Consider the following 16,186-nt stretch of genomic DNA (forward strand, 5'->3'; position numbering starts at 1 on the left):
CCTTTAGGTCCACCAGTGCATCAGTCCCCCATTAGGTATATGTGACTGTGAAATACATAGAAAGAAAAAAAAATGATGATGTCATAAAACTAAAGCAATATGTGACATTCAGGTCAAGTGCAGCACAAGTGAAAAGTTCAACTTTTCCTAGTTGGTGCTGAAATTGGAATATACCAACTGTGATCCTCTAGCGCCCTCTACTGGCCATTAGTGTTGCTGTTATCCTATATATACACCAAATCTTGACAACTGAAACAGATTAGCGTAGTAGCATTTATAGATCGACGCATGGAAATAAAGTCAACATTCATTAGGTCAGCATTGACAAAAGGTGGACATGTAAAAAGCATGGGTTTTTCATGATTTTTTTTTTGAACCAACTTGTTCATACATTACTATTGCAGTGGGCATAGCTAGAAACATTCCCGAGTAGAATACAAGAGGTTGTACAGTCGTAGCCAACAATCGTTTCACGTGTTCCTCCAAGTGTTTGTATATAATAACTGCTTTCAGTCAGGCTGAAAAATTATAAACCACATACTGTAGTTCCCTAGTTTATACTCTGTCACATTGTAGTGCAGCCAATACACATTATGCCACATCATATCCCAAATTCATAACATACAGTGTCCCTATTTCATATCATACCACATTACAGTGCCCTAGTTCATATTATACTACATCACAGTATCCCCAGTTCATATTGTCTCACAATACAGTGTCCCCTGTACATATTGTGCTACATTACAGTGCCCCAGTTCATATTGTCTCACAATACAGTGTCCCCATTTCATATTATACCACATTACAGTGCCCCAGTTCATATTGTGCCACATTACAGTATCCCCATTTCATATTATACCACATTACAGTGCCCCAGTTCATATTGTCTCACAATACAGTGTCCCCTGTACTTATTATGCTACATTACAGTGCTCCACTTCATTTTGTGCTACATTACAGTATCCCCATTTCATATTATACCACATTACAGTGCCCCAGTCCATATTGTCTCACAGTACAGCGCCCCTGTACATATTGTGCTAACTTACAGTGCCCCAGTTCATATTGTGCCACATTACAGTATCCCCATTTCATATTATACCACATTACAGTGCCCCAGTTCCTATTGTCTCACAATACAGTGTCCCCTGTACTTATTGTGCTACATTACAGTGCCCCAGTTCATATTGTGCCACATTACAGTATCCCCATTTCCTATTATACCACATTTCAGTGCCCCAGTTCATATTGTGCCACATTACAGTATCCCCATTTCATATTATACCACATCACAGTATCCCCAGTTCATATTGTCTCACAATACAGTGTCCCCTGTACATATTGTGCTACATTACAGTGCCCCAGTTCATATTGTGCCACATTACAGTATCCCTATTTCATATTATACCACATTACAGTGCCCCAGTTCATATTGTCTCACAATACAGTGTCCCCTGTACTTATTATGCTACATTACAGTGCTCCACTTCATTTTGTGCTACATTACAGTATCCCCATTTCATATTATACCACATTACAGTGCCCCAGTCCATATTGTCTCACAGTACAGCGCCCCTGTACGTATTGAGCTACATTACAGTGCCCCAGTTCATATTGTGCCACATTACAGTATCCCCATTTCCTATTATACCACATTTCAGTGCCCCAGTTCATATTGTGCCACATTACAGTATCCCCATTTCATATTATACCACATTACAGTGCCCCAGTTCATATTGTCTCACAGTACAGTGTCCCCTGTACATATTGTGCTACATTACAGTGCACATTTTGTTATTATTATTATGTTACATTACAATGAGCAGATCAGATTCTGATACATTACAGTGCTCCTGAAATAAATGATACCGCTGCCTTACATATAACATTCTGCTCCTTGTTGGTTTGTGGTGAACAAGGGATGAAAGACACCGTCTTCTCATTCATTTACATTGTTGGGGCGCTGCAGAGACCTTGTGGCGCCATATATATAAATGCTGCAATATGGACCACTGCTATCCTATATGGGAAGGTATGGGGCGGGTGATGCATAGGTATAAGGATGCACAGTATGTATGTTGGCCGAACAGACGATGGGAGCTTGAGCATAAAGCCACAAATGGCTCCACTTCATGGATGCAATCACGGACGCCAGTAAAAAGGGTAATCCGGTGCTGGAACCGATAGTGCTGGATTACCGGTGGTCTACCTGCACTTCCATGGCTCTTTGTAGACAATTCTGTCCTCTGGGCCTGATTCAGACCTGATCGCTAGGCTGGTAATTTTTGTAGCCCTGCAATCAGGTGTACGCCGCCCCACCAGAGTAAAAGTATTGCAGCCCTGCGATAGGCTGCAAATCTATTTGCAAGCCGCTCACCATGGAATGGTTTCCCAGTATGGGGTTGATTCATTACTGATTGGTCCCTCGCGCTGCGGACCGATGTGCGGTTCTGTGCATGCGCGTATTTGCACTTGTGCAGGGCCGTTGTACGAACCCCGAGGTGGGAGAACGCCCAGCATTTAATGGTTGCTACGATCAGTACACATGCACAGTCTACCAATAATCGCCCGGCCTGCAATTATGTCTGAATCAGGCCTTCGGACAGCCCTGTGCATACCTCCCAACAGTCCCAATTAACGCGGGAACGTCCCGGTTTTCAGGGACATTCCCGCGTCCCTCCCACAGCCAGTGGTGTCCCGCGTCAGAGGGGTGGGGCTGTTGGGAGTCCCCCCCCCCCGCCAGCTGCTGAGCAGCGGTGAATAAACGATGTGCGCATGCGCACAGCATCTATTCCCGCAGCCAGGGGGCATATATTCCAGCAGCACAGCATCTATTCCTGCCCCCACAGCGTCAAAATGGGGGTGTGGTCTCACGGGAAGACGCAAGTATAGGTCACGCCACTTTCTGGATAGCCATGTCCCCTAATTTTTGGGCAGGCGCCTGTTTCCCTATTCAGGGAATATCAAAGTTGGGAGGTATGCTCAGATGAATGCCAAACTTTCAAGCCTGACAATGTAAGCCACCTATCCTCAGGGACCAGCTCTGACCCAATGGATGTAAAGGACATTGCTGAAATTGTCTGGATTTTGTGTCTCACTTCCTGTGATGTGGTGCGTGCCCTAACCAATTTCCTAATAGGGTGTACGGCATACCTGCAGACTTTTTTAAACTCCTCTCCGGGAGAAGCCCGGAGAGGGGTGAAAGGGAGGGGCGGGATGAGGCTTCGTTTTGGGGGCGGGCGCGGCTGGTGTCACCAAGCCCCGCCCCCATGAAAGCAGCAGTGGCAAACGCAGGATTTTCAGAAGGGGGTTTCCAGAGGGGCGGAGCAAAGCACGGAGATGGACACTTAGGTGACGCAGTATATGTCGGGTCAGTTAAAGTATTATAGATAGACCAATATATATATATATATATACATACATACAGGGGCATCAACAGCAGTGTAGACCCCTGGGCATAGCAATGTATTGGGGCCACTACTGATCCTCCAGCGGTAGGGGGGGGGGGGAAGCTTTGATGTCCCCCGGGTGGTAGGGGTATTATATCAACCACTCAGCATGTAGGGCCTGGATCAGTAATTTCCACTAATTACCCCTTTACTGCACAGATGGTGGGAGAAGGGGGCACTGGGCTGAATGAAGGGGCCCTGATACATAACTTCCAGGGTGGTAGTGGATGTTTAATATGCAGAGGAGGGGTGTGTAGTGGAGTGGGCTTATTATTCATAATTTTCTGGTGGGAGGACAGCTTGCTTGACTGCAGATATCTCCAGTTCCCAGAAATACATTTATTAGATTTTAATGGATTTAAAAACTAGAGAATCCCACCTACCAAATGGTATTGGGGACTAGGGGATCAGAGTTCAGGAGACAGAGCAATCTGCCAACAAGTATATAAAACTACAGTACATACCAACTGTGTGGAGCTGGAGCAGTAACCAGCTGCTGGAAGGCTGATATCTCTGGTTCTGGGAACAGTAGAGACAAGCTACTAGTGTCCACCAATGGGGGAGAGTCCCAGCTTTTGGAATATACCCTCAGAGAAACTCTGAGTCAGACAGAACCTGAAATATCTGACTTGGAAGAGCAATTAACAGGCTTGGATGGGGACCACTGCTTTGAAGTCAGATATCTCCGGTTCCCAAGGGCCGATTTTTAAAATTCTTGTACTCATGGAAAGAGGGGACCCTCAGCTTTCAGCCTAGGGCCCTTAGACTCCTGGGGGGGTTTCTGGATACCCAGAAACCCCCCCTGCGTGCGCTACTGGCATCAATTTGCGGGTCCGTGGATGGGGGAAGGGGCTAAAATGATGCAAATTGTGTCATTTTAGCCCCACCCCTCCCCCCGGACCCGCGAAATTCATCGTTTTAGACCGCGGGGAGAGGGGGAGCAGAGGCTATGGCGATAATGCGGGAGACTTGCCCACCTTCCTGGGGGGCCGGGAGGGGGACCCGATTTGCGGGACCCTCCTGCGTATTCTGGGAGGGTAGGCAAGTATGGTGTACGGATATAATTGGCCCCGTCTTTGCAAAAATTGTCCAATGCAGACAGGAATTTTTCCTCACCCCCCTAAAGGAAGAAATTGTTAGGCCTCCTCTTAAAAAAACCTAATTTAGATCCCGACTGCATGACCAACTACAGACCGGTATCCAGGCCGATGGCCTGATAACTCATTATATGTATGATCCATCCCAATCAGGATTCAGGAGAGGACATAGCACTGAAACAGCCCTGGTATATGTGCTAAACAATCTTCTGATAGCAAGATTGGAAGTCCCTCCGTCACCCTGAATAGACGCTGTACGCATGCGCACACCATCTATTCCTGCAGCCGGGGGGCTGGAGGCATAGCCAGCAGCTCACGGAGCTGATGGGCATGCACCCACAGCGATGAAAACGGGACGTAGTCTCGTGGGAGAGTCCCATATATAGGCCACGCCCTCTTTCAATAGGCCACACCCCGACATTTCTGAGTGTCCCTCCACCACCTAATTGAAAGTTGGGAGATATGGCACCATGGGCTTCTGATTGAGCACCTAAAAAATGTCTGTGGATTGGATGGTACAGTACTAAGCTGGTTCAAATCATTTCTCACTGCCAGGTCACAGAGAGGCCTCAACAACAAAGGACAGGACTGGAGCATAGCCGCCCAACTGGAATGACACCTGGGGGTACAGAATTACAAAACTCTGATCACGTGCGGAATCTTGGTGTTGTCCTGGATGGTGGCTGGACACTTAAACATCAGATATCAGCCGCAACAAATCCTCATTCTTCCATCTGAGGAACATAACCAGAATCAAACACTTATGCAGGGTACACACCAGTATGACAAGGGCCCAATCCCATCAATCTAGATCCAATCCCGACCGATTGGATGTAGATTGTAAATAGATTGGGCCCTTTTTTGCCTGTTCTGGACCGATCCCGCTCCGATGCGCGGTCCCGCTGGTCGGTCGTTATTCAGATCCTACCTGCAGCATGTAGGATCTGAAAACGACCATACGCCAGGGTGCGGGTCGCGATCGGATCGGAACCCTCTCACGGTGCACATCGCGAGCGGGTCGTCCTGGTGTGTACCGGGCATTAATCCCCTCTGAGGATCTGCCAAAAGTCATACATGCATTTGTATCATCTCGTTTGGATTACTCCTGCAATGCCCTCTACCTGGGTCTCCCAGCAAAAGACTGGCACCGATTACAGCTGGTACAAAACACAGCTGCCAGGCTGTTAACTAACAAGCCCTGTTCTAGCCACATAACTCCCATTCTCTACTCCCTTCACTGGCTGCCCATAAACTGGCAAATAATTTTCAAGATCAACTTACTGAGTTTCCAAGCCCTTCATGACCAAGGCCCAAGGTACCTGAAGCAGCTTCTGATTCCATACTGTCCCACCCGATCACTGCGGTCTGTAGATGAAGGACTTTTATCAGTACCTAGGACCTCCCGTAATTCATATAAGCTTTTAGCCATTCAGCTCTGACTTTATGGAACTCACTTCCCCGCACAGTTCGAGAGGCCCCCACTCAAGAATCCTTCAAAAACAGACTCAAGACTTTCCTGTTTGCTCAAGCATTTCCTTCATTCCCTTAAGTATTGATTATGAAAAGCTTTTCTGTACTTCATTGTTCCTGTACTGTATTACATTCATTCTATCTGTTAAGCGCCTTGAGTCCTATTGGAGAAATAACGCTATATAAATACAATTATTATTATTACTATAACATCAGACGCTACAGATTATACATTTTATTTAAGTACAATACAAATAACTAAAGCGTTTAGTATAGGAATGACGGTAGCCGGATCACAAGTCAACAGTGTCTACGTCGACAGCCAAAACGTCGACACCAAAAGTTTAACATGCACTTGGTCAACATTTACAAACGGTCGACATGCACAAGGATGACATTAACAAAGTATTGACACGCAATAAAAGTCGACATGGCAATTTCCATGTCAACCTTTTTTGTTTGTGTCATCTTTTTGTTACTGTCGACCTTGTGCATGTCAACTTTTTGTCAATTTTGACCTTGTGCATGTCGACCATTTTTTTGTGTCGACTTATTGACTGTCAACTTAGACACTGTAGCCATTTCCGTCCACATATAGAATTAGTCTACTATGTTAATTTGGGTTGGGATCATTTGGTCTATTGCATTATGGTCGAAAGTCATTAGGTCGAATCCATTAGGTCGACATGCTAAAAGGTCGACATGATTATAGGTCGACATGGGAAAAGGTCGACATGATTCTAGGTCGAAAGGTCATTAGTTCGACAGGTCATTAGTTCGACAAGGTCATTAGTTCGACATTGTCTATGTCGACATTCACAAGGTCGACATGGGGTTTTTCACTGTTTTTTTACTTGAATGTCAACACAGTCGACATGGACACAGTTTAAAGTGCACTGCATCCCCTCGCATCGCTCGCTGCGCTCGCTATGCGTCGGGCACGGTGCCTCGCTACGCTCGGCACACTATTTTATTCTCCCACCACGCCCTAGTGGATGGTAGGGCATGAAATACCGCCTGTCGGCACATGTTGGCTCAAAAAACAGTGAAAAACTCCATGTCGACCTTGTGAATGTCGACATAGACAATGTCGAACTAATGACCTTGTCGAACTAATGACCTGTCGAACTAATGACCTTTCGAACTAGAATCATGTCGACCTTTTCCCATGTCGACCTAGAGTCATATCGACCTTTTAGCATGTCGACCTAATGGATTCGACCTAATGACTGTCGACCATAATGCAGTAGACCAAATGACCGCATCCCGTTAAGTTGTGTGTGTGTTAGCTGGTTTGTGTGTGTGTGTGTGTGTGTGTGTGTCTGTGTGAGTGTGATGTTCTCATAGTTACTGTAGAACCCTTATAACCCAGAATCCGGTCCACTATAATGGGATAGTGCCCATTTTGCTCCAGTTTCCCGCTGCTCACACACAGGTGCAACAAGGGCAACAGAACCAGTTTTTGCAGCAGATCCGTCTTGGGAATTGGGGCTCGGAGACGGACCCCGGGCAGCTTCCAGTGGGCTGCCGGCTCACCGGGACGTTTTTGGAGAACACTTTTAGCTCAGAGTCCGTCTGCAGAGTTTTGCTGGCCACGCGGGGGCTCTCCTTCTCTGACTTCACCGCTAGAAAAGCCGTCAGGTCCAGGTCCAGCATGGCCACGCCTCCTCGCGGCGTTGGGGTGTTCTGCCGGCACTGCGGACAAGGGATCCATCGCTGCTCATTGGCCACTGAGTCCAGTCTCCTGATGCAGGTCTGGCAGAAGGTGTGGCCGCAGTACAGCCGCCGGGGGAGACGGTTGGATAGGTTGTAGTTGGAGAAGCAGATGATGCAGTCAATCTTTCGACTGCTTCTCTTCACCTCCTCCTCCTCAGATGGAAGGTTTCCGTGGGCTCCGGGATCTGACTTGTCTATGCACTCGGGGTTGTTGTTACTGGGGAACGTGCTCATCCTGATAAGAGAGGACGAGAGATCCAGTTATACATACCTACATACATACATACATACATACATACATACATACATACATACAGTATATATATACCCAGTATTCCATGTGTCCCACTCTTCAGAGCTGTCTGTGGCTCTAGCTAATAGGTGGAATGCCACCAAATTAGGTATGGCCATTGATATCGATGTTGAATACTTTTATCATCGATAGGGAAGAACCACATGGTTTCCCACCATCGATGATAAAGAAACAACTGAAAATATATTTTTTTCCTTTAAGGTACACCGATACTCCCATGAAACCTGGACACCACCGATGGTTCCACTGCAGATGATATCACGCCATCAAGGTGATCCATCAATTCTGAAGAGTGTTTAAGTCAGGGTTGCCGACCCTCCCGGAATTTGCGGGAGTCTCCCGAAAATCGGGTCCCCCCTCCCGGCCCCCGGAAGGGTGGGCAACCCTCCCGGAATCAGGGGTACCCCCACTGAGCCCCCCGATCGCGGGCTTCTCCCGGAGAGGATTTTATGCAAGTCGGCAATCCTGGTTTAAGTAGTGTCTTAAATATAAGGTGTTGGGAGAAGGGTTCCTTGAAAATAAAGTGTACTTACAAAATGTGCCAGTAGGGGGAAATATAGCACAAAGATAACAATGCAAGTAACTTAAAATCCATACACACTGGGTGACTTCCATGTGAAAGCTGCTCAGTTTTCTCATCTGTGTGTACAGCGCAGCGATGATTGGTGACTGCGCCGGGCAGGAGGAAAGCCTGGGAGATGTTGTGCCGCCGCCACCGCTGGTAAGTAATAGTAATTGGGGGGGGTAGGGGGAGGCAGGGTGCCGGCGCTCTTAAATGTCGCGATCACGTCATTTAAGCCCCGTCTGCTCACTGCGGAGCCGACATTTTTCGGTAATTAAACCAGCGGGCAAGGGGGGAGCGGGGGCTATCACCAGAAAGCGGGAGACTTGCCCACCTTCCCGGGGGGCCGGGAGAAGGACCCGATCTTCGGGAGGCTCCCGGCAGGGTCAGGGGAATCAGCGCTAACCGCACATGTGCAAAGCCTCCGGCTTCTGGCTCAGCACATTGTAGGGACGGGCTCCTTTCGGAGACCTGTCCCTGCGAGCGGGGGATGATACATCCTGTTGTTAGGATCACATGCCCAAATCGCAATGTAAATCAATGATAAATGGGCCCCTAAAGCTGAGTACACAATTGGCAACATTTCAAACGGTATTGACAATTCCGGCAGGTCGAAATGACAAAACCAAAATATTGTCTAGTGTGCACGCACAACGGCCCTTATTCAGATCTGATCGCAGTTCTCAAAATGGGCAAAACCATGTGCACTGCAGGTGGGGCAGATGTAACATGTATAGAGAGGGTTAGATTTGTGAGAGTTATTTTGTTTCTGTGCATTGATAAACCTCAGTATTCTGCACCCGATACGCTGCCAGCTAACGAATCCTTTCCGCACTCTCCATAGTTACTCTCTAATGATGGCAGTCTGCAAAAAAAAAGAAATGATGCACCTTGTATTCTGTGGCGAATCTGCCGGAGAAGCAATATCACACACAGAACAAGCCCAGGTCACCTGCAAATTCCTTCACCTTTGGGCATGTGACAAGGTGACGTTCATCTCTGTGGCCCCAAAGCCACTAATAGCTTTTTAATTGAAGCATGGCCTCTAGGGAACACTTACATTGTAATCCCAGTGTCACTAAGGTCACTGTCCGAGCTGTAATTGCCCCATTATAACATTGCTATGCAGAAATACTGGTGATGTACAGTCGGCGTCAAGTAACCAAAGTCACCTACTTTCCCAGAATGCCCCAGAGACATGGGGGGCCTCTGCTATACTCCAGAGAAAGCACACACTGGGCAACACAACCCAGTCCAAACATGCAAACCATTCCCTTCGGGATTGGCCTGTCGCAGTCTACGGGGCCACATGCCCTGAGGAGGCGGCACACCCAGGATGTGGGGGGTCGTCGGAAAAAGTTCATGTTAATGGCAAATGTTGACGCATAAAAGGTCAACAATGTGTAGGTCAAAACCAAAAGGACATAGACATAAGGTCGACACAAGCAAATCATAGTCAGCTTAGCAATGGCCGACACATTAAAAGGTTGACATTAGTTTTTGGTATCAGTTTGTGGATGGTAAAGTATGCAAAAGTACAAACAGTTTTAAAAAAGATTCCCAAAAACCTTTTCACGTGTCGACCGCTGACATGTTGACCTTTTGCTTCTGTTGACCTGTTGTCAATGGTGACTTAGTGTAAAGTCTACCTAGTACAGGTCGATCTTTTGATGTCAACCTATTTACTGTCAACCTAGACATTTTCTGTGACCCATATGCATACATACATACATACATACATACATACACGCACATACATACATACATACACGCACGCACATACATACATCCATACACATACATACACGCACATACATACATACATCCATACATACATACACATACACGCACATACATACACGCACATACATCCATCCATACATATACATACATACATACATACATACATCCATACATCCATACATACATACACATACACATACATACATACACACATACATATGCATACATACATACACACATACATACATACACACACATGCATGCATGCATACATCCATACATACATACACATACATACATACACACACGCACATACATACACACACATACATACATACATGCATGCACATACATACACATACATACATACATGCACATACATACATACATGCACATACATCCATACATACATCCATACATACATACACGCACATACATACATACATACATACATACACTCACATACATACACACACACATACATACACATATACACATACATACATACATACATACACGCACATACATACATACACACACATACATACATACATACACACACACACATACATACACACACACAAACATACATACATACATACATACACACACACACAAACATACATACATAAATACATACATACATATATACACACATACATACATACATACACACTCACACACAAACATACATACATACATACATACAAACATACATACATACATACATACATACATACACACATACACACACTGAGATAAGCCAATTAACTTTCCAGTAAATAATTGGACTGGGGCAGAAACCAGAGCACCGTGCAAAACCAATAGCACAAACAAACTCCACACAGATATGACTCCAGTAATGCTAACCACTGTGCCACCACTCTGATGCCTGCATGAGGTAAACAGAGGGAGATTGATCACAAGTTCCCGGAGGAAATTAATGCATCAAACACATTACAAAAAAACACTTTTGGGAGAGGCGTCCCGAAATATATCGGGCGATCCTGGGCGGAGCCAGCGAGGAGGCCGAAGTAATGCTGGCGCATTTGTCACGGTGCAAACAAAGGTGGCGTCTAAGTGAGCACCAATCGGTATAATTACGTGACGGATGCTGGCATCTTGGCTAAATACGTATACAGGACATAATATCCTTATAATCTAGTCAGCATTGGGTTCCTGATCCTGTACTACAGGCTGGGCTGATGACGTCACTGTTCATTATCATCTATATATATGGCTAGTATCTGTGTGTCTCTGAAACACTGCCATCTGATGTCAGCGAGTGAAACTACATCTCTTTCCCTCTCACACATGCACAAACACAGAGGCAATCACAAGGTAGTAGACTAGCTTTCGAAGCATTTGCTTACTAATACTCTATAACAGGACAGGTCTAGCTGCCGGCCTCACTACTCACCTGTTATAACAATATAATCTGCAGACAAATATTATAATTATAATTTTCCGGGCACCGGGAGGAGATATTTCAGCAGGTGGAGTTGACCTCCCAGCTTGCAGTGCAGGTACCTTCTTAAGAAATTCATGACCTCCAGCAGGCGATGGAAGTGGCGCGTATTAGCCTTTGACGCCCCCTAGCTCCAAATTCTCATCACAGCGACACTTGGGGCCAAATGAAAAGGCAGCGGGGTCTTCACCCGGCCCCGGGGGCCCCCACACATCTATAGGTGGCAGTCTGGCCAAGTTTCAGCAGAGAGAAGAAGATGTTGCGGGTATCATAGTGTCTTTGTTATGTAAGGAAGTCTCTGAGCTGCTACGTGTATCACTGGTGTAATTATATCAGGCTCAGGTTACTGGTCAGCTAGTGTATCACACAGCAGGGACTCACAGACTGGTTTACAAGGGGCCGGGCCTTTTACAAAGACTCCAGAAACCCAATATACACCACCGCCTCTCATTATTAACTGTTCTCTCCCCTACGGGCAGATGTACAGTATGAGGCCGGGGAGAGAGATACCCGGTAACGCTAGGCCGTCATTGTACCAGGGAGTACAGGCAAATAAATAGAGTTTCTAGTATGGAAACCGTAGGGCTACCGGGTAGAAACGAATATGCAGGTTTATTAAAGTAACAGTAAAGAAACTATAGTGCATGACCCCCCGATATCGCAGATAGATGCCCGTGCCAAGGCCGACATAGGCCCTTATTCTGGTTGGTGCGGTAATGTCCGCGTGCGGTTGGTCCGCCGATGTTTTGTGTCTGCGCATGTGCAGAGGCGTCTCTGCGCATGTGCGAACGGGACGCACGTCCAAATTCCGCATGAAATGTGTACACTACGAACAGGGGGTGGAGAGGGGCGTGAAGGGCTGTTTGTGCTCATTACCAAATGTTTACACCCCGCGTTTCATGGGCGTTCCCATGAAAACGCTGGGCGTACGTATGGTAATGCGGCCGTGACGCACGTGTAGGGGGCGGACATATGACATCGCCGGATGTCAGCTGCCCGCCCAGATCTCTGCTTTTGCACAGAGAAATGCCCGTGTGGTCTGAGGTTGCGGGAGCTGGTGGACCACTCAGTCCTGCATTCGATGGTCTGCGACCATCGAATGATGGGGGAGGTTCCCTGAGATGGAGGAGGTGTATTCATGAGAAATACACTTGCGGTCCGTTCGGACAGCTTCTTACCGCATTCGGACGGAGTTAGCGATCCGTACGAAAGGCGGGGTTTAGGACGCACGGTCCTGGCCGCATATTCGGCTCCATCCGCACAGACCAGAATAAGGCCCATAGTCTCGTGTCGACCCTATGACTGAATAGAGCTATATTATACAGATATATATGGGTTGTGGAAGATGCGTTTTCCTTTAAGTGACATGGGACCTCTGTCCCCTACAGGTAAGGATCATAGGATCAACAAGGTGTAGGTCGATAATAAATGCACAAGATTGATGCTGGAAAAATTGACACATGTGGTACAAATTGTCGACACATGAAAAGGTCAACGTGAGTATTTCACGTTTTCGGGTGTCAATGTTGACACCTTAGCAAGTGGACCCACAACTAGTTTACTGAGTACCCTCTCATGAGATTATGAGAGAGAGAGAGAGAGAGAGAGAGAGAGAGAGAGAGAGAGAGAGAGAGAGAGAGAGAGCGAGCATCACAGTGACCACCATATAATACAGAGCATTGCAATAACTACCATATAAAGCAGCTAGCATCACAGTGACCACCATATAATGCAGAGAGCATCACAGTGACCACCATATAATACAGAAAGCATCACAGTGACCACCATATAATACAGAGCATTGCAATAACTACCATATAAAGCAGCTAGCATCACAGTGACCACCATATTATACAGAGAGAATCACAGTGACCATCATATAATACAGAGAGCATCACAGTGACCACCATATAATACAGAGAGCATCACAGTGACCACCATATAATACAGAAAGCATCAGTGACCACCATATAATACAGAGCATTGCAATAACTACCATATAAAGCAGCAAGCATCACAGTGACCACCATATAATACAGAGAGCATCACAGTGGCCCCCATATAATACAGAGAGCATCACAGTGACCACCATATAATACAGAGCATTGCAATAACTACCATATAAAGCAGCTAGCATCACAGTGACCATCATATAATACAGAGAGCATCACAGTGGCCCCCATATAATACAGAGAGCATCACAGTGGCCCCCATATAATAAAGAGAGCATCACAGTGATCACATATAATACAGTGAGGACCAGTAACACCATATAGGTAATATAAAAAACATCACAATGACCTCCGTATGACAAAGAGATGATCAGTGCCCTCTGTACAATACAGAGAACATCACAGTGACTATCATATAATACAGAGCACATCGGTGACCACCATATAATACAGAGAGCATCAGTGACCGCTATACAATACAGAATGTATGTCACCATTATATAATACAGAGAGCATCACAGTGACCACCATATAATACAGAGAGCATCACAGTGGCCCCCATATAATGCAAAGAGCATCACAGTGACCACCATATAATACAGAGAGCATCACAGTGGCCCCCATATAATGCAGAGAGCATCACAGTGACCACCATATAATGCAGTGAGGACCAGTGACCACCATATAGGTAATATAAAGAACATCACAATGACCTCCATATGACAAAGAGATTATCAATGAACAATACAATACAGAGAACATCACAGTGTATGTCACCATTATATAATACAGAGAGCATCACAGTGACCACCATATAATACAGAGAACATCACAGTGACCACCATATAATACAGAATTATCAGTGACCTCTATATAATACAGAGACCGCCATATAATACAGAGAGCATCAGAGACCGACACACTATACAATACAGAGAGCATACCAATGACTACTTTCCCATTCCATAGAGATGAAGTCTAAATTGCTTATTAGATTCTAAAATTCATCAGCATAGTTACAAGTCCTGGGATTTGTTAGAGAATTCAGGCCAAGTACTGCATCCTGGAAACGTCATTCTGCAAGCAGGAAGAATTCTTGAGTTATATTCTGCGCTTATCCAGTTTCGTTCTATAATAATACTTCTTTAGCCCCTCAAGGTAGGAACTCAGAAATGGTTTAATGTTTCATTCACTTAAAAGAGAATTGTTCTCAAAATCCCCTTTTTTTGTGTGTTTCAAAACTAACCCTGTAAGGACCAGCGGAACCATACAACCGAGTTACCATACTAGTTGCACAGCAAATATTTATACAGCGCACATACATTACACAGCGCTTTACAAAGCATATTTAGCTAGTCACGCCAGTCCCTGGAGCTTACAGTCTATATTCCCTGACACGTGGACGCACACACACCATAATCTGACCATATGGCTTTGGATTGTGTGAGGAAATCCACGCAAACACCGGGAGAATATACAGACTCCACACAGATAGGCCTTGTTGGTAATTGATCAAGACCTCAGTACTAAGGTTCCCCCTTCTTAAATCCCAGGGGTTCTTAATGTAACCAGTTAATTGCCTTTATTCACCTGTTCAAAATTTTGGGGGCATGGCCTAGTGATATGGGGCGTGGCCTATTGCAACAAGGCCACGCCCAATTTTCACAGCTGTGGGGGCATGGCTAGTGGCTCTCTGGACCTGCTGGCTATGTCCCCAGCCCCTCAGGCTGCAGAATAGGCACATGGGAGGGGGAACGCAGGGTGACAGAGGGGAGACGCAGCGTGGCATAGGATGTGGGGTGGCGGAGGATTCAGGTAGGGAGGGGGGGGGGGAAGCAGAGTGGGAGGTGGTATGCGGTAAAAAAATATGTATTAAGAAAAAAAAGATAATAACGACATGATAAGGACACAACAGGCTGCTCCCCCTGTATAATAACAGGACACCACAGACTGCTCCCCTGTATAATAACAGGACACCACAGACTGCTCCCCTGTATAATAACAGGACACCACAGACTGCTCCCCTGTATAATAACAGGACACCACAGACTGCTCCCCTGTATAATAACAGGACACCACAGACTGCTCCCCTGTATAATAACAGGACACCGTAGACTGCTCCCCTGTATAATAACAGGACACCGCAGGCTGCTCCCCTGTATAATAACAGGACACCACAGGCTGCCCCCCAGTATTAAAATAAACAAATAGGACACCACAGGCTGCTCCCTCTGTATAATTATACCAGGACACCACAAGCTGCTCCCCCTGTATAACTATACGTTACACCACAGGCTGCTCCCCCCGCACAATAACAAGAACCCCCTATATTAAAAGAACATCATACCACAGGCTGCTCTCCCTGTATAACTATACCAGGACACCACAGGCTGCTCCGCCTGTATAATTATAC

At 46.1% G+C, this 16,186-nt stretch overlaps 1 protein-coding gene across 1 annotated transcript; it reads right to left on the bottom strand.

Moving 5' to 3' along the window:
- Positions 1-7,296: 7,296 nt before the first annotated feature.
- On the bottom strand, positions 7,297-8,100 carry LOC146036520 (RING finger protein 224-like). The gene has a single exon (XM_083160500.1). The coding sequence runs from the start codon at positions 7,967-7,969 to the stop codon at positions 7,445-7,447; it is 525 nt and encodes a 174-aa protein (XP_083016626.1). The 5' UTR covers positions 7,970-8,100; the 3' UTR covers positions 7,297-7,444.
- Positions 8,101-16,186: the final 8,086 nt, after the last annotated feature.

This window comes from Crinia signifera, chromosome 9, assembly GCF_055691185.1.
Source record: "Crinia signifera chromosome 9, ASM5569118v1, whole genome shotgun sequence".
Taxonomy (NCBI): Eukaryota; Metazoa; Chordata; class Amphibia; order Anura; family Myobatrachidae; genus Crinia; species Crinia signifera.